The sequence below is a fragment of the Physeter macrocephalus genome, unplaced genomic scaffold, assembly GCF_002837175.3.
Source record: "Physeter macrocephalus isolate SW-GA unplaced genomic scaffold, ASM283717v5 random_692, whole genome shotgun sequence".
NCBI lineage: Eukaryota > Metazoa > Chordata > Mammalia > Artiodactyla > Physeteridae > Physeter > Physeter macrocephalus.
The window spans coordinates 21001-41462 of NW_021145969.1; the positions used below are offsets into that span (position 1 = coordinate 21001).

Here is a 20462-nt window from a genome sequence, read left to right on the forward strand (position 1 = left end):
GCCTGCGCGTCCGGAGCCTGTGCTCCGCAACGGGAGAGGCCACAACAGAGGGAGGCCCGCATACCACAAAAAAAAAAAAAAAAAAAAAAGAGTTGTGTTTCTAAAACTTCCTGTTTGAAAGATAAGCCAATGTAAGTGTTCACAACTGAATGGAGTGCATAGGGAAACAGAGGCCAGGCCGTCAGGGTTACCTTCAATGCAGACTCTTAACCCAAGGGTGTTTTCCTGTTGAAATTAATGCTCAGGGAAGATTCAAGAATTCCAAATACTCATAGACTTATAAAATCTTCATGAACTGAAAGGAATATTAAACATAAGTAACTTGCTCACTTTAAGAAAAAGGAAACTGAGGTTCAGATCAGGGGCAACCTCTTGCCCAGGGTCCCGTAGCAAATAATGGTGGAGCTTCTTTCCGCTTACCCCTCCCCTGTCCCTGCCTCCCTCTGTCCTTTCCTTCCTCTTTTCAGTACTAGTCTTACAAGAACTAGATTTCAGAAAAGATTTCACACAGCTGGAAGGGATCTTAGAGATGAACTACTCCAGCCCAGCCTCATCATTGCTGAAGATGAGGAAACTGAGGTCTAGACAAGGGAAGGGCATTGTAGTAGGTCCCAACACCACCAGCTTGTGGCAGGGCTGAGATGAGAACAACTTCCTCGTCCTTCTCATCCATCAGTCCTTCTACTGCCCCAGCTTCCTGGGGCCCTATAAACAGTCACACTTGGCAGCATCTGCCTGTGGGCTCTCTTTCCTTGAGTGCTAAAAATTCTAGTTATTCCACGTAGAGAATTGAGAGATCGTAGCCTTCAACAAAAGCCAACCAAGATTTACAGTTATCAGCTGTGAGCACAGCACTGCAGCAACTGTGCTGAGGATAAAACAGTACATTCAACTAAACAGCCCTCTCTTACCATCCCCCACCCCCATCCAGCATCACGCACCCGCAGAGCACAGCAACCTCTCCCTCATTCTTACCACACTACTCATGTGATCTTTTGATTGTCCATCTCTCCCACTAGGCTATAAGTTTCCTGAGAGCAGAAGCCCTTTTTCTTTCCTTGTTTTCTCAGCACTCTATACCCTATTTCACAGATCAGTGCCTGGTACGTAATAGATGCTCCATAAATATCTGTTGAATAAATGAATAAAAACACAGTCTCTGTATTAGTTTTCTAGGGCTGCCATCACAAATACCACAGACTAGGTGCTTTAAACAACAGATATTTTCTCACAGTTTTAGAAACTGGCCATCCATGATCAAGGTGCCGGCAGAGCTGACTTCCTCCAAGGCCACCTTCCTGCCTCGTCACATGTTATTTCCTCTGTATACCCACATCCCTGGTGTCTATCTGTGTGTCCTAATCTCTTCTTAGAAGGACACCAGTCAGACTGGATTAGGTTCTACCCTAGTGGACTAATTTTAACTTAATTACCTCATCAAAAGCTTCACCTCCAAACATAGCCACATTCTGAGATAGTGAGGGTTTAGACTTCAGCATATGAATTTGGGGGTACACAATGCATATGAATTTGAGGGGCACACAATTCAGTCAGTAACAGTCTTGACTAGCTCACAGTTTAATGAAAGGGATGGATGTGCCCAAAAATGGAATGATAAGACAATGTAATAACTGCTGTAATACAGGAAAGTAAAAACCTTGTGGAGAACAGATAGTGGTTAATATTCATAATAGCTGTATCACCAAGCATCTCTGCGTGCCACGTACACTGACAAGCACAGAATGTATTATCTAATTTAATCCTTGTCAGGATTAAATTCAGCAAACCTTCATTAGTGCCTGCCATGTCAATCACTATGCTTAAGCCCAGAGGTCCAAAAATATATAAGCTTAGATCAGAGTGGAAATACTTGTTCTGCCTAATAAGAAAATGCACACACCCATATATCTAATATACTGTCTTAGTCCATTTCTGCCATGTTTATGGCTCCCATACTAGTTATTATTCCCCAGCCAGGTAATTTAGTCTGTGCCCAACCAGGAAAATGGGAATCACTTTAGGTCTTTCCACATAAGAAATTTCATGTGGGTACTATTATGATCAGGACTTTGCAGATGAAAACACTGAGGCATAGTCAGCAAGTAGCTTTCCAAATGTCACACAGCTAGTAAATTGCAGGCCCAGAGCTTAAACACACTCATTCTGGCCCCAAAGTCCACTCTCTTAACCAGCACCCCACATTGCCTCTTCAGGACAAGGAATCTTATTCTTTTTATCCCATCAGGAAGGGGAACATGAGACCACTGTGAAACAGAAGGAAATTTAAGCTGAGTTACATCAGGTAGTGAGGTGAAGAGAGCAGAGAAGAGAATTGCAAATAGAGAAAACAGGATTAAAGGTCAAGGTCTGTAAGGAGCTGGCTAAGCAGGCAGCATAGAGGGTTGGTGAATGAGGTGAGGCTAGAAAGTAGAAAGGTAAGTTAGGGTCAGACTAGGTGAGGTCTTATTTTATATGACAATAAATTTGGGCTCGCTTCTCTAGTCACTGATGAGCTATTGGATATTTTAGCAAGAGATCATTTAATCTTACTTCATTTTACCAAGAAGGAAACCAAGAGCCAGAGAGAAATGACTTGCCCAAGGCCACAAAATTGGTTAGTGGCAGAGCTGACACAAACACCCAATCTTCCAATCCCAGTCCAGCATTATACTCAGTTAAACTCGGCCTATATAATCATATGAAAACTAACATAATTAGAAAAAACTTTTTTCCTGTTTTCCCATGGTTTTCATCCACTTTCTTTTTTGGCCAATTGTATATTTTTCCAAGTTTCAACTCATTTATATCTTCCCATCTGAAATAACTATTATGGTTCAAAGTCAGAAATATCCCATAGAAATTGCAAATAATGCAGTTCCCTGTGTGGCTTTGTAGAGTGTGGCCGAATGGCTCACTGGTACATTTTATAGACTGGAAGGACCTGTATTCTTATGTCTAAATAGACAAGTAGAGATATAGAGATAAACTAAACAGCCACTCTGGCTGGGTTTGTTTTACCAAACAAATATATTAGGTCAACAAACATTTACTGTACTGGTGTCTGCTGAGTGCCAGGCGCTGTGCTAGAACCTCAAGACCTAAAGCTGTATAAACTCGGTTCCTGGGTGAAAAGGCTCTCACCATTTAATAATGAAATGCACACACATACACTAGTATGATATGCTATCTCAGGCTATTTCTGCCATGCTTATAGCTCCTCATAGTAGTGACTACCCAGCCAGGGGATTTGGACTGGGTCCAACCAGGAAATGGAAACCACTCTAGATCTTTCAAAATAAGAAATTTAATATAAGGACTTGGATGCACAGGTGATAGAAGAGCTGCAAAGCCAAACAGAGGATGGTGAGGAACCAGAGATTAGCACAGCAGGAAGATGCTGCTGCTCCTGGGTCTGGAGGGACACAGGAGAAGGTGGTGTTACAAGATCCCAGAAGCCAGGGCGCTTATTTGGCAGGAGCTTGAGGCACAGAACACATGAAGCCATTTGCCGAAGATACCACAGAAGGCAGAGAGGAGAAACAGCCACTTCTCCCCTCCTCACCTCTCGTCTTCTATCATAGATTACCATTAGCCAAACTTTCCCTGAAGCAACAGGGTAGGGAACCTGCAGGGTGGAGGTCCCCATGATGCAGAGCAGAGCAGAGGAAGTATGCAGAAAGGAGAAGAAAACAAACAAGGTGTGATGGGCACCCCAGGTGACCTTGGGCAAATCACTTCATTCCTCAGAGTCTTAGTTTCCTCACTGGCAATCTGAGAAGAATAACAACTCTCACATTTGTTTGTGAGACTTACATGAAATAAAATCAGAGAAAGTACTTTATAAGCTTCAAAAGGCATATATACAAATGTAAGGGCTTTTATTATTGGTTTTTCAATCCAAAGTGTTTTGAACTTTAGGCTCTGGTGGAAAAAAAAATGGGATGGTGTTTAGGTGTCATCGGGAACTTTACATGCAGAGCTAACTACCTAAGTAAAAAGAAGCAGCTCTGGGCTTCCCTGGTGGCGCAGTGGTTGCGCGTCCGCCTGCCGATGCAGGGGACGCGGGATCGTGCCCCGGTCCGGGAAGATCCCACATGCCGCGGAGCGGCTGGACCAGTGAGCCATGGCCACTGAGCCTGTGCGTCCGGAGCCTGTGCTCCGCAACGGGAGAGGCCACAACAGAGGGAGGCCCGCATACCACAAAAAAAAAAAAAAAAAAAAGAAGCAGCTCTGCTTTTTGCTGGTTGTTATTTCAGTCTGTCACTCTGGGCCATCAGGCTTCAAAGTCCCCAAATGATTTTGAATAAATTGGCACATAACTGAAAGGACGTCCAACGGGACAGGCCACAAAAGAGGGAGGCCCGCATACCACAAAAAAAAAAAAAAAAAAAAAAAGAAGCAGCTCTGCTTTTTGCTGGTTGTTATTTCAGTCTGTCACTCTGGGCCATCAGGCTTCAAAGTCCCCAAATGATTTTGAATAAATTGGCACATAACTGAAAGGACGTCAGAGCCCGCTCTCAGTTCTATTTGGGGATCTGTCTGTGGTTTTGAATCAAAAAGCAACAAATAAACAGGACTCTAGAAATTACTTCAAGACCATTTGCTCCACCGTTTTCATTTTACAGAGGACCAGAGAGAAGATGGAGTTTGCACGTTGTCACATACCAAATTCTTGGCAGAGAGAGGCATGGATCCCAAGTGGAGACTCAGTCCTCTTTTTACCAGTCCTCTCTTCCTTGGACCTTGGGGTTTCAAATTAATCTCAGATAGTAGCTTGTACTTTCAACTTTTCCTTCTTCCTTTTCTTTTAGTCTTTTATCTCTTCTTCCTAATAATCTTTGACAACTCAGTTTCAGACTTTTTCCTCTATACTCTCCTGATAGACAACGAACGATGAGCACGAAGCCATATCTATTTTGAGTGGGTGTAAACTTTTCTAAATAACTCAATTTCCCTTTGCTATCATGTGTAAGAGAGTATCATCACAAATTCTTTAAGATCAGCCTTTCTGCCAACCTCAAGGCTTCCAGTGAAAATCATAAGGTATGATCCCTTCCCTTCTACTTCTTTTGTACCAGAAAGTACAGGTCATGGCCAGAACATTTGACTAAGCATCAGGGCACTCATACCAGGCCCAAGAGAAAGGCAATATTTTTTACCAGTGGAACAAGGTGGTTTGACTCTCTCAGCAAGAATGGTCCTGTGTTCTGTAACTTTTAACGTGTCTCAGTGGCAAGGGACAGTGGTCAGTGGATGATAAAATTTAAAGGTTTATTTCTTACTTGACAAATGAAGAGATTGTGCTTTCATTGTCTGTAAGTTCCTTTCTGGCACTGACATTTAAGAAATCAGTGTCCCTCTACCAAAAAAGGCCTATTATGGTCACAGAAGCACTAAGATAGTAATAATCCCCTGACTCATGTTATTCCCAGTGGCCCACTGTGAATTGATATTTTAATGGTGCAGAGTCTGGGGCATCTTAAAATGTCAGAGCTGGAAGGGCATCTGTCATCATCACCCACTATGGGTGCATTGAGGAGTCTGGGACCTGAAGATTATGGGTATCCATTCGCTGGTTTCTTCAGCAGAAATTTATTGTGCCTGTGCCACGTGCCAAGCACTGTGCTAAGTCCTGGGGTACAGACATCAATAAGACAGATGAGGTGTCTGCCCTCACATATGCTAGTGGGGCAAGATGCGTAATAACAGGAAACTAAGAAGCAAGATAATTACATTTTGTAATAACTGCTTGAAAGGTAATAAAAAATACATAATGGATTAATTCACTTTATTGAATGGATATTGAATAACTTGGGATGGGGGAGTGACTGTTTGCAGTAGCAGCACTTAAGGCGAAATCTGAAACTTGAGAAGGAAGCAGCTGTGGACACGAGGATGTAAAAAAGTTACAGGCAGAGGGAATAGTGTGTGCAAAGACCCTCAGGCAGGAAAGCATTTGGTAGATTTAAGGAGTGGAAAGGGGACCAGCATGGCTTGGAACGTAATAAGGGAAAAGTAGCATGAGGAGGGGCTGGAGGAGTAGGCTGGGACCAGATAGGCCTCATGGGCCCTAGTAAGAAGTTTGGGTTTTATTTGAAGATTGGGAAGCCATTGAAGGCTCTTAAGCAGGTAAGCAACTAGATCTACAGTTTATATTTCTTAAAGACCCCTCTGACTGCAAGAAGGAGAATGGATTGTAGAAGACAGAATGACGCCATTGAAATAGCCCAGACAATGATAGACAATGATAGACAAAATTAGTAACAATGGAGATGGAAAGAAGTGGAAGGATTTGGGATATGTCTAAACATAGATCCTACTAAGACTTGCTGATGGGGACTTCCCTGGTGGCGCAGTGGCTGAGAATCTGCCCGCCCATGCAGGGGACATGGGTTTGATCCCTGGTCTGGGAAGATCCCACATGCCGCGGAGCAACTAAGCCGGTGCACCACAACTACTGAGCCTGTGCTCTAGAGCCCACAAGCCACAACTACTGAGCCCACGTGTCACAACTACTGAAGCCCACACGCCTAGAGCCCATGCTCCGCAACAAGAGAAGCCACCGCAATGAGAGGCCCGTGCACCGCAACAGAGAGTGGCCCCCTCTAGCCCCCTTTCTAAAGAAAGCCCGCACACAGCAAAGCAGATCCAATGCAGCCAAAAATAAAATAAATAAACAAATTTATTTTTTAAAAAAAGACTTGCTGATGGCCTGGATATGGAAACTGAGAATCAGAGGGCTCAAAGAAAATTTCTAGGCTTTTGAGCAGCAGGGTGAATTGATGTGCTATTATTGGAGTGGTAAAGGAACATTAGAGGTGGGTGGGACTAGAGAGAACTATTTACTATAAAGGGAAATGGGGTTCTAGGGGACACGGGCTGGAAAGTGTACAGGTATGTGGATGGCATAAGAAGTGGAATATTAGCAAATATTACCTACACCTTAAGAGAAAGTGAGAACTTGAATTACTTTACAGCAATGGTATTCAATGGATGTGATCTTTGCCCCTAAGGGACATTTAGTAATGTCTGGAGACTCTTGCTTTTCATGACTTGCAGGGGCAGGGGGAGCAGGGGATTGAGGTCCTTCTGGAATCTAGTGGGTAGAGGCCAGGGATACTACTAAATACCCTTCAATGCACGAAGACAGCCCCCATAACAAAGATTTATCTGGCCCAAAATATCAAAAATGCTGAGGCTGAGAACCCTGCTTTACAAGTTGCTTTTCTGTGTTCATGCAAATGAAGGCCCAGAGAAGAGGGTCCTGTAGGTATGAGTCCAGAAGGACTAGTATTAGGAAGGAGCCTGGACTTGCTTCTGTGGTAGAGGCTGACAGGAGCTGGTGAGTTATGAGGCTTGCGGAGTTTCCCTGGGGGTGGGGCTGGGGCCCCAGGAGAGGGCGCTGAGCCCTGGGGGCCTTGGTAAGAACAGAGCAATGACTGGATCCAACCGGAAAGCACTCAACCCAGGGGAGGCCAGGTGGATAATCTGCCAAGTGAGAACCCACTAACCCAGCAAGGAGATTGATGGGGCTGAGTCTGGGGCAGATCAAGGGTTTCCAGAAGAAGGGAAGGAGGCTGGGGAGCCTAAGGGGTAGAAAGGTAGGGATCAGGAGCCCTGCCATGAATCTGGACTTCTTGGAGCTGGTTTCCAAACTAGAGATCCTCTAGAGTCTGCTGGTTCTCATGACTGCCCGGACAGTAAAATCACCTCATACCTAGGCCCCTCGCCCAGAGACAGTTATTAAATTAGTCTGGCTTAGGGTCCTAGTACTGGAATTTTAAAAGCTCCTCCAGGTATTCTGGGTTGAGAACCACGGATCTAATCCAAACATTGCACATCAAGATGCCTCCGAGGCTAGGCAAGTAGAGGAAATGAGGACAGGACAGACTCCACTTCAGTGGGCAGCCTGTGCTCGGCTGTAGCCCACTGTTGCCTTGTAGAAATCTGGGCTTAGTGTTGCCAAATCTTCCTGTTTTCTTTTTTACTTGTTTTTATTTTTTTTGAGAAGCCTAAAATCCAGATTTTTTTTCAACATTGATTCCAAATATCTTAAAATCCCATGTCAAACAAAACATGTATGCAGAGCACCTTGGACGCTTCGGCGTCATTTAGCAACCTCTGATCCAGTTCAGTGGTTTTCACACTTTATTTTAGCCACAGAAGGTTTTCTCCAAACAAGCTATTTTGTGGAACCGCTATAGATTAAATAAATCCAAGCAGAGCTTTGGTCAGATCAGGGCGGAGACACAGTTTTTCCTTCCAGCCCCAGGCAGTTCTTGTAGCTGCTCCTGAGTGAGGCCCCTCTGGTTCTGGGGAGTCTCTCTTGTTCATTTACCAGATGAGGAAACTGAGGCCCTTCAGAACACAGTCCCTGAGCACAACCAGCCCCATGGGCCCTTTTGAAAATGTGTGGGGATGCTTAAAGTTGTCACTGTTGACAAAACAGACACTACTGGCATTTAGTTCTGGGGGCCAGGAATGCTAAACTTCCTGCAATTTCCAGGACAATAAAGAATCATCCCACACAAAATGCCAACAGCTCCCTTCTGGGAAACACCAAAGGAGGAAGGGAGACCCTGAGAAGGAACACCAGCTGGCACGATCACAGCAAGTGCACACTAAAATGTTGGCCCTTGCCTCACAGGCTTGGGGACTTGAGCTGTACCCAAGAACAGGAGAGGTCACTGGCTAGGGTCAGGTTGGCTTTACTCCAAAACACAGGGGAGAAAGGGATACATAAAAAATTAAAACTAAATAGCCTCCTGAGGTGAGGTAGCTACTACATAAAAAGCTAAGTGTCAGATTTTAAAAAGCAGCCCTGGGAAAGGAGATGGAGCTGCTGGGCGCCTTCAGCCCGGCTGGAGGCCAGTGATCGGCACTGGGAGGAGGCAGGTCAGCTGCTGCAAGAAGCAGAGGTGCTGGGAAATGCCGGAGCAGGGCAGTCACACAGGTTTACTCTCCCCAGTGGTCATTTAATCCCTTGGCCAAAATATGCCAGGTTCAAAAATAGGGTGTGGGAACAGGAGGTGAAAAAGGGTGTTCCCCAGCACTCCAAGGAAAGTAGAGCCAAAGGAGAACTCATCCTCTATTTTTATCATCACAATGCCACATGTCATACAGAGTTTTCCCACTTATAAAAACATTACTATGGTATTACTTTCTCAATAACCAATGGGCAAGGGCAGAATTATCCACATTTTATAGTCAAGGAGATGGGGCCTCAGTGGCACTTATAGGACGCTTTCGTTCCTTTTTAAGTGTTGACTTTGTTTGTTTATACTTCCAGTAATCATCCTTGTGAGGAAGGTCAAGGGAGGGATTCCTATTCACAGTCTGTACTATAGACCAGCAGTTTTCAAACTGTAATGGGTATCAGAATCACGGAGGAATGTGGTAAAAACACAGTAAGCCCTACCCTATTTCAAGGAACCTGGGTCTCTGTCCTCTCTCGTAGCATGCCAGGTAATTCTGATACTCACTGACACCCAACCAGTCTAACCCAGCTCAATGAGACAAGTTCACTTTTCACGTACTTGAATATCACAGCAACACCACAATTACTATATGGGTTTCTAAACGCTTAGTGTCTCAGGTGTTGATGGAGATAAGACAACATCCAGTGGTGTGTTAGTAAGCCGGCTCTTGGTGGGGGCAAGCCCTTGATTTGCAGTGTGCCTGTTTCCATACTCCTCCCATGGCCAGTTTCAAGCCACCAACATGACATCACTGAATGTGGAGTTGAGAAAGAGATGCGCACAACTGACTCTTTTGAGACAGTGTAAGCCAGCTCCAGCACACACTTCTATGTCCCATCTCCAAAGCTAGAGATCTTTCCCCTAAAATATCCAGAACTAGGACATGGGGCAGGCCCATGAGGGAAACAAGGAATGCAGGTTCAATGACAGCATCATTTTCAGGGGCGAGAGTATTGCTCCCACTATTTTACCGTGGTCTTTGAAGGGCAACAGACATGACTTTGAATCCCAACTTTGTGATTAGTCGCTGTGTGACCTTGGATGAGTCTGAAACCTCTCCAGGCCTCAGATTCCTCATATCTAAACTAGGAACAATAACACAGTAACACAGTTCTCAAAGGGAAACCTTAAAGGGTATACTTTTATGTATATATATATATATATATATATATATATATACACACACACACTATATATATATAATTTATATATATTATATATATTATTGTTTTATATATATTATTATATATAGTGTATGTATATATATATATATATATATATATATATATAATATGTAAGCTAGTACTCCTCAGCAACTAGGGATACTTAATAAATGTTCATGCTTTCCCCTTCTTCTCCCACATGCCTCACATTTTTAGGCCTAGAAAGGACCCCATAACTCTTCCCATCCAGATGTCTTGCTGGGGAATAATAGACTCAAGCAGGGCAGTTACTTTGCTCAGCAAACCACGGCCAATTGATATGGAAGCCCACCTGCATCCTTGCCTCTTGACTCAAAAAGTGAGGAAATTTGTCACTAAACTACAGTCTCCCCATTCCCACTGCATTCCTGAAAGTACACACAAGTTGGTTTCCATGGACCAACCTGGAAGCCAAGCTGTGGAAATTCTGCACATTTGTATTGCAGTGATTTTGTCATTGTCACTTTACATGCAAAACTTTTGACAGAGAAGTCTAAAGGCATTTTGCTTAAGCAGCCTGGGCTTTGGACTGGGGCTGGCCCTGCAGAAAGTCACCTTCACCTTTCTGCCACAGATGATGGAAACACTGAAGCTATGGATAATGTCTCTGCATGCTCTCCCCTTCACACCAGCTAAGGTGTTTTTCATTTCTCTTGGCAGGCTCAATTTCCCCCATGTTCTCCCAAGCTCTTCTTCTCGGCTCCCCGGGGCTCCCACAACCAACCTGTGTGCTTGGGCGCCAGCAAAGGCTGGGGCTGCTGAAATGTGCACCAGATATGCCTTTGGCTGTGTTTATCAGACCCAGCCTGGCTCCTGTGGCTGAAGCAAAGGACCTGGCTGTTCAGGTGCCCCTGGACTGCCTGCAACCTGCCCATCTGGCCTGAAGAGATGGAACCTTCTTCTCAGCTCTGCCCTTCATTTACTGCTCTGGGCCCAGGCAAAGACCTTGCCTGTTGTGCTTCAGTTTCCTCATCTCTGGGGAGTGGTATCTTTGTTTCACACGGGACACTGTGCATTTTACAGCAGTCCCTTTACCTGTGGTTTTCGGTTTAATAACATCACAACCTGTCATGTAGAGCAGCGGTCCCCAAACTTTTTGGCACCAGGGACCAGTTTTGTGGAACACAGTTTTTCCAAGGATGTGGGTGTGTGGGGCTGTGGGAGGACGGTTCAGGCGGTAACTCAAGGGATGGGGAGCAATGCGGAGCGATGGGGAGAGGCAGATGAAGCTTCACTTGCTCACCCGCCACTCACCTCCTCCTGTGCGGCCTGGGGGTTGGGGACCACTGCCGTAGAGGATAACCCAACTAGTAAGGTGGGACTTCAGCCCAGGTGTGGGCGCCAAGTCCAGAATTTTTGCCCTTCCCCCAGCTGGCTTTTTTAAAATAAAACTTTATTATATAGCTGTGTGTACAATATTATATTTCAATTTGTATACACTACAGTGTGCTCACTACCAAAAGTTTATTTTACTTTCATCACCATATGAGTGACACCCTTTACCCATTTTTGCCCTCCCCCCAACTCTTCTCCTCTGGTAACCAATACTCTGTTCTCTCTATTTATATGCTTATTCTCATGTGGTTTGATCTGTTCATTTATTTATTTTTTATTTTTTTATATTCCACATATGAGGGAAATTGATAGGGGCTGAGATACCAAGTCTAGGGTTCTGTTCCACTGTGCAGGACTTGCCTCATTGCCTTGGCCTCACCCTCACTCCTCACTGCCCCTCTCTTCCAGTGGAAGTTGCTTTGCTACCTGAGAGCAAAGTGTGCTGGCTGGGCATGCACAGCTTGTGTGATGTGAGCCTCACAGAGCAACCAAAGAGTTAAGTGGAAGACAGTCACTCTTTTTTTTTTTTGGTGGTTTGGGGTGGGGGGGGGTGCCCGCACTGTGTAGCATGCGGGATCTTAGTTCCCTGACCAGGGATTGAACCCATGCCCCCTGCACTGGGAGCGCAGAGTCCTATCCACTGGGAAGGAAGCCCCAACAGTCACTCTTTACACTCCCCATCTGAGTTCCTGGTTAGAAAAGCCACCACAAATTTTCCTGCTCTTTTTTTCCCTTTGTGCACTTGTGTCCTGCCATCAAATACTCTTTTGGGACACAGAATGTATTTTTTTTTTCCTTTCTTTCCAGTTCCTTTTGGCAGAAGGGTCAGGAAGAACATATAATATTTGTGGAACCCATCAGTTCCACAGAAACCTGGGCTGAATGTGGACCACAGAGAGAACTTGTTTGTCTCATGTGACTGCTGCTTAGGAGAGTAAAGATGAGGGTGCTTAGAATCCACAAAACATCTTAGGTGAGGGAATTTCCCAGCATATCCTGAAACATTCCCAGCCTCTATCCTGCCTTTTCCACTAAACAAAGACTTCTCTGACCTCTCCAGCTGGGATGAATTTCTTCATCCCAAATGCAAACCCACCTCGAATCTCAGGGGCCATGCTTCTACTTATCACTTCATCATTCTCTGTATCACTTACCTGGTTCTCTTGGTAGATTGTAAATTCTTCCAGTAGAAAGACCACTTCTTAATCACACTACCACCAGCACCATCACCCAATACCTAATAATAATATTGATAATGATAATAGCAACTTCTATTTATCAAATGCTTATTGTGTCATAGACTAGTCAAACAATATCTTTCCTCATCTTGCATCAGCCTACTGAGGTAAGTAGTATCACTATTCTCATTTAAAAAAATTTCCAAGGGTTATGTAGAAGTAAGAGAAGGACCTAGGATTTTCAACACCGGTCTGTATGATTCTCTAATTCCCAAGCTGTTGTTTGCAACTTCTATGGTCTCCTGCCTACCAGAGTGGCTGGGAAAATAGGCCTTCATCAAGGGAATTCCAACTTTGCCTTACTAAGAATCAGCACTGTCCGAACAGAAAGAAGACATAGAGTGTCGTTTTATCCCACACTCTCATCTCACCGATGAGGGAATTAAAGCCAAAGAGGGGAAAGTGAGTCAACCAAGGTGGCCCAGCCAGCTGGTAGCACAGCACAACCGCCAACCCCCGCCATTTCCCCTGCTGCCTGCCACCTCTCTGTCTCTCACCTTCCTAAAGAGTTTCCCAGGGACAGGAATTGCTCGGTATTGGGAGAGATTAAGCAGGAAGAGGGTGTGGGCACAAATGTATGTCATGTTCCCTGATCATGCTGCATAGAAAACCAGGGACATCTCAGCCTCCCCGAAGCTTTACTTTCCTGAAAAGTTGTGCATAGATCAAATGCTGACTTTCCCATTCCAGTAAGTCAGCCTCCAGAGTGTCAGTCTGGTGTGTGGCTGGGAGTCTGTGCGCTGGCTCTGTATTTGTGCTGGCTGTCAGCTGACGGTATGTGTATGGACTTTAGAACATACAAGATTATATATACATATACATATAGTACATGGTCCATATACAGACGGTATAATGTGTGAATATATATGTATATATATGTATTATGCATATTATATATATATGTATATACACACACATATATCTAAAACCTCATGAAATTATTTTTCCATTGTAGTCTGTGCCCCTGGGTTATTGTTTAGCTCACTATTGGCATTTTATACCAGGTAACTCTTTGTTGTGGGAGCTGCCCTATACACTACAGGATGTTTAGCAGCATCCCTGGCCTGTACCCACTAGATGCCCAGAGCATCTTCCTGCCCTACATTGTGACAATCAGAAATATTCCCAGACATTGCAAAATGTTCCCTGGAGGAAACATGTGCCCTGGTTGAGAACCACTGATTTAGCCTCCTGTCTTTCTTAGCCCTTTGGTGGACAGTGGGATGCTAACTGGTGCAGAGAGCAGATACCCAAAACTTCAGCTATAGGATTTATACCATAAGGATACTCTAAACTGCAATTTGAAAATATTCTTATGGTTTCCATGTGTTGCATGCTTGCTTTGTGCCCAATAGGAGGCTAAGGGATTTAGCTCACTTACTCCTCACAAGAACCCTGTGGGGCAGCTATTTTTTCCACATTGCAGAAGAAGAAACTGAGGCTCAGAGGGGCTCATCTAAAAAGCCACACAGTTAACAAGCAGCAGGGAAAATGTTAAGACCAGGTTTGTGTTCTTCACCTCCATATGAGTGTTTCTGTCCAACGGGCCCAGTTCATGCTGGGTGTGTACTGTAATCTCTTAGGTGCATGGGGCAGAAATAAAGCTTGAGAACCACTGCTCTGTGCTCTGTCCCTTGTTGGTTGGTAATTCCAGAATCATTGAATATCAGGGTTGGAAGAGACCATCAGGATAATCTATCCAAGGAGATATTAACCTGATAATCATACAAATAAATGAGTAGGAGAACTATAGGGAGTACTCTGATGGAAAGGTGCATATAACTGGGGAACAGACCTGGCCTGGGGTCAGGAGAAGCTTGCCCAGAGAGTGGATAAGTAGGAATTACTGGGCACAGTGAAAAGGAAGACATTATAAGCAGAAGAGAGATCCCTAAGGTGACAGGACAGGGCAACTTGACCCAGGCTGGATATGCAGAGGGATTTCCTAGGGTTGGCAGAAACCCACTGAAGAAAGGGACACAGGAAACAGGGACTTGGAAGTCCTACAGGGGTGGGGATGAGGGTGAGGAGGAGTGACTGTCATAAAAATCACAGAACCCCATCCAATACCATCTCCCATTTTCAGAGGAAGAAACAGACCTAGAGAAGTCACTTGTTCCAGGACACACAACTAGGGGATCACACAGGTGGCATGAGAACTCAGATATCCTGCCTCTGATTCAATGATATTTCTAGGTACAATGCTACCTCCTTCAGGTTCCCTGGCATTGCCTGTCCCTCCCTTCACCCCAGAAGGAGTACCCCAGCCCTTGGAGCTTCCCACTTTACCTCAAAGTGTGGTGAAGATGCTGTTCTAAGACCATGTGGTGTACCCTGAACACTGCTCACAGGACCATGACACAGGAATTGCCACCCAAAAAAGGGGGAGTCCATGCTTGGGCTCAAGTACTGGATCAGGAACCAGGAACACCTAAATAACTCATGAACACAGAGGCAGAAGATACAAAATAGTGGTCCACAGCTGGGATCTGACTCGGGTGTTTTTTGTTTGGCCAAGCAATGTTTTCAAATGTTTTTGAAATGTATTGCCACCATTTAAAAATCAGATTTTATATAAAATTCAGGTTTCTAGCCTGCATGACAACCTGGAGCTGCTGTGTACCTCTCCTCTCTTTTCCCAGGTGCCCACTCACCCGTTCTGTTCCACCTGCCCACGCCGTTCCACAGACCTGCTCTGCCAACAGGAGCACAGCAGACCTGCAGCACTGTGTGCCTGCCCTGCCCGGTCCCACAACAGCCCTTTAAAGATCTGCAGTGACCTTGGAATGGCTCCGCGAGTCTTCTGCCGGCAACTGGAACTCTCAACGCCGGTTCCTTCAGTCGTCCCTCCTCTGATTTAGGCAGCAGTCTCCTCCCTGTCCCGTTACCCTCTCTCTGACCACACTCATTCTTAAAGGGATGCATTCAGAACCCAGAACAATGCTCCCCAGGGGGGCTGAACCAGGCAGAGGATTTAAAGAAAGTCTTTATATTACATACCATTAGTTTTCAACCTGGCAAGGAGACCAGAGAGCACAATGTCAACCCAAATTGAAAGAAGCTTCACAACAAAGTTGATTCTCTCTTATGACTCCAGCTAAATAGAATAACCCCCAGGGCAGAACATCAAATCATTTTCTGAGACTCTACACATGCAAACCTGGAACAATGTGGGAGGAATGACAAGCATCTTGAAAGATTTTTTCATTTGTAAGTATAAGCAGTAAGAAGAATCTAAGGAAAATACTTGTAAAAGCCCTTGTAAAATGACAGTGATCTAACTGGCTGTTTGAGGTTACTGCTGGTTCTCTCTGCTCCCAGAGTGAACCTGGGTAGACTCCTTTTGCCCTCTGAGGTTAAAACTGCACGGAAGAAAGCAAGAAAACTAATGGTGCTTATAGGAAAAGCACTGTCCTGGGAATGTGCTACTCTGGGGACTTTCCTCCAGTCTCCTTCTGACTATTGAGAACTCTCAGGTAGGTCACTTAACTCTGCGCCTCAGTTGCCTCATTTGTGCAATGAGGTCGTTGAATCAGACTGGAGTTTCCACAAACCAGGGCAGCACATCCATGACACAGGTCATGTGTGTGTATTGCTTCCCAGCTTCTTCTCCAGACACAGGTTCCCTGGAATGGTGATCATTTACTTAATGATCCCTTTAAAACTGACTTCCATTCTAGTCATAATTTTTTAGCCTATCCTCATCCTAGAACATTTACAATATCACAGACGTGATGTGTTAACTATGATTCCAAAGCATATTAAAATAAATACTCAGGAGTGAAAACTTAAAACAGTATTTGTCCACATACCACCTAAAATCATCTTATTTGCATACAACACTTTGGGGACACCAAACTTTGGGTTCATGGGTAGACTTCAGGAATCCCTTGAATACCCTAAAACTGTATATACTTGGTTGTATGTGGGAGAGGGGGGGATTTTTGTGGGGAGAGAGTGCAAAAATTTGGTGTGATTCTCAAAGTTTTGTCTGTTCTATAAAAAAGGTGAGAACCACTGCCTCCAGCTGGGTCCCTAAGAACCCGTGGGTTCTAGAGAAGGGACTGGGCAAAAGGACAGAAGTTTCTAAATAGCCTGCCTGGAGCTCTTTTCGGCAAGTTTCCTCCTATCCTCCTTTTTAAAGGTCTTCTAATTGAGGAAATACCATTCAGTTACTTGGTGGGGTGGGAGGGGGAGGGCTTCTCTTGGACCTGAGCCTGGGAATTCCACAGGGCACAGCCTAATCCTGGCGCCTTCTAAGTTCTGGGTAGGTTAGTCTTGGAGGTGCTACAGTGATAGTACCTTGGAGAAAGGAGCGGGGCTTTGCTTAAAGTGACTTCATAAACACTTGGTAAAAGCCCACAAAACCAGAATTACACGGAGCACAGCTGCAGCAGATCATTCCTTTCTCTTGGGAGGACTCGGAAGTTCAGCTCTGCAGGACTGTTGCGTGGAAAGGGGCAAGAATTATAATCACTCACCCTCCAGCACTGCTTTGCCTGGAGGAACTCCCTGCTATTTCTCCACCTGCTTGTTTTGCAGGCAAACTTCCATATGTCTGACCTGAACTGTTAAATGGCTTTGACAATCTGGCTATAGGAATAGGCCCACGACTTTCTCAGGCCCTGGAAGTGAGAGTGTACTGCTTCAAGCAGACCAAATATATCACATAGTAGCCTGGATCCTGCCCTGCAGTAACTGGACGGGGAGCTTCCCAAGAGGAGATGCAGAGTTATTCATCAAAGAGCAGTTAGTAGACATGCAATAACTGTTGAATGAATGAATGACAACTACTACTCAGGGCAATTATATGTGCCACATACAGGGATGGAAAAGGTAATCAAGAAAAGCTTCATAGTAGAGGTGACATTTGAATGAGGCCTTGGGGTGGAGTATAATTTTAATAGCACAGGAAGATGCTATGATGTGATTAAACACAGGGGTTCTGGAGTCTGGCATCCAACTGGTTTTGAATTCTGACACTCCCATGTGCCTGGTGTGCCCCTGTGCAAATTTCTTAACCTCTATAAGCCTAAGAGTCCTCACTTACAAAATAGGGATAAGGACTATACATGAGCATGCAATGAGAAAAACCACCTAGCACACTTAGCACAGGAGCCTCAGCAAATGTTCCTCGTAGTCCTCATCAGCATCGTCAGCAGCCAGCATCAGAGAGGAAAACGGGGTGGACATTCCATGGGGTGGGACTTGAGTGGAGCACAGAGGAAGTAGCCAGTTTGCCTATGATGTCCATCATGATCAGCCCACCTGAGCTACTACTCTTGGCTGAAGCTTGCCATCCTGCTCACAGACTTCAGAGGGGCACATTGACGGAAAGATCAACCCCCTCACCCTTCTCTGAAGGCTTTGTTCTGACTGGCTGCATTGCCCTGTGCTGTCCAGTGGCCTGGACCTGCATTCCTCCTCTGACTATGAGGTGCTTGGCATCAGGACAGAGCCTCCAGGGCCCAGCCATGGGGAGCTCCTACATCTGAAGGCCCTTCTCATGGTTGCATTCCCCGTGGAGAGCACTAAAAAAGGAGGCCCAGCAGCCACAGTGTCAATCAACATCAAAGGAGTCAAGATGCAGGACAAGCCATAGAATTGCCAGAGGCTGGTGCTGAACTTTTGCTCTTGAGCAGGTCCAGCTAGGCCTGCACATCTCTGGAGTAGGTGTCCCTCACTCAGTGCCATGGATCCTGGTGGATCCTGTTCATTCCTCACTTGTTTATTATCATGCCCTGTGTATCAGACTTCGCTTTCTATTTTCTTCATTGCACTGATATTATATCATGGCAGTAAGTGTTACATCTCTTGTATCAGGATAGTGCTGGCCACATACTAAGCACTCCGTTAGTATTTGCCGAAATTTGGAAGAATGAATGAATGAGTATCCACAGTGCCTGGCACATAGTAGATGTTCCATAAACAGTCGTCAAATGGTGAGAGTCTGCCTCCTTGGCTCTGGAACAGGAATGAGGCTAGTAGCAGAGGGAGAGAATTTTGTTGAGGGAAGGCTTCCTGGAGGTGGCTTTTGAGCTAGACCTTAAAAGATGGAATGAAGTCCCACAAGGAAGGCTGAGCAGTGGAGCATTCCAAACAGAAGGTACAAGTATTTAGACAGTACAAGTATTGGGGACCTTTGAGAAATTGGGAATACTTTGGCTTGGCAGGAGGCCTGGAAAGGTAAAGAGGAATTATAGGAATCTATGCTTGGAGAAGCTTCCCCAATATGGTAGAGCGTCTCGAAGGCCACGCTAAAGAAGGGGAGGCTGCCTCATCAGGCAGTAGAGAGCCAGTGATGGTCTTTAAGGAGGGGAGTGACGTGATCTGACCACTGCTTTAAAAAGAATAACATGGCAATGCCTTGCAGAGTGGATTTGAGGTGGGAGGGTGGCAGAAAACAAAGATCTGAAGCCAAAAACACAGAGAACATATGAACAGGGTTTAATGTACCACAGGGTTTAATGTAATGTTGATTTAAGACAATGAGCAAGGAAGGGAGAGTCTGAGATGAAGTTTAAGTGCCTTCATGGTGCACTGAAAGGGGAGCAGCCTGAGTAAAGAAAGAAGTCAGGAGGAGCAGCGGAAGCGGTTGGGAGTGTGGATGGTGCTGAGGAGATGAGCACGGGGAGGGTCCAGGGCTGGGTGAGCTGCCAGGGAGGCCGGCGGAGAAGCCCAAGGTTACTTACCTACTGTGGGAAAAGACAAGCAGGACAGGTGGTGAGGCTGGCTGGAGAGGAAAGAAGCAAGAGATCTGACCTGACTAGTTAAACCACTCTACTAAGAACCACAGCTGAACCAGAACTACAGCTGAACCGAACCAACTCTGAATCACAGTCTGTGTGAGTATGTGTGTGTGTGTGTGTGTGTGAACAGACCTTTCTAATCCCTTGTACTCACAGAGAAGGAAACATCAGCTATAGCTCTGTTTCCAGAAACCTTCACAGCACCCTCTACCAGTGGCCCTTGCCCCCAGGTTTCTAGGGCCAGAATCTGCAGCCAGGTCTCTGGGTTGGAGGGCCCAGAGTGTAGAATCCGACAGGGCAGCCTATATATTATATTAAGACTCTCCAGCAAGCTCAGAACTTTGTCTGAGCAAGGGAAAAGCTGGGCAATCCAGAGCCTGCATTGCAAAGATGGGGCAGGTCAATGCACGCCCAGTGGGGACAGAGGATGCATTGTCATTGTCCCAGCAGACTGAAGTGGGAATGCTGGGAAGGCAGGATCGCCTTTCAGCAAGATGCTTGGTTAGCCCAAGATGAAGATTTCATTTCCTCTGCTTTGCTGGGGTGCTTGACTTTGTTCCATGATTACTTTCTACCTCTGAGCAGATGTATCCTATAGCTCTGTGATCCATGGTATTTTAGTAAAAGAGATTTGTAATCTTTATAGTAGCAGAACTCTTTCTTCAAAATGACATCTTGCACTAAATCCCAATATATAAAATATATTTTTAATGGGTGATTAACATGTTCCTTAGTCTGTTTGAATCTTTATTTTTTGGTGGCAAAGATGTTGTTATTTTCAAAATCTTGAAGGACGTACAGGAGACTGCTGGGTTCTTTGGAGCATGGCGTGAAATCCACTGATAAGTCCTCCCTTTCTGGGGTGTTAGGGTTCTGAGTCATCACAGGTCACTATCTCATCTTTCACAAAGTGAGATTAAAAACACAAGGTCACTGCCATCACGTCTCACAAAGCAAGAT

The 20462-nt window shown here is 45.2% G+C and overlaps 1 protein-coding gene across 2 annotated transcripts in view; it reads left to right on the forward strand.

Annotated features, from left to right (window-relative positions):
- Positions 1–16547, forward strand: part of ADRB2 (adrenoceptor beta 2) — a 35629-nt gene extending 19082 nt beyond the window's left edge. The window contains exon 2 of one of the 2 annotated variants that reach the window (XM_028486101.2): positions 15396–16547. In XM_028486101.2, the coding sequence (XP_028341902.1) occupies positions 15396–15532 (137 nt within the window). In that variant the 3' untranslated portion in view covers positions 15533–16547. Of the gene's footprint in view, positions 1–10840; positions 11683–15395 lie in introns of those variants that run through there. The other variant, XM_007106135.3, reaches the window with a different exon arrangement.
- The last annotated feature ends 3915 nt before the right edge of the window (positions 16548–20462 follow it).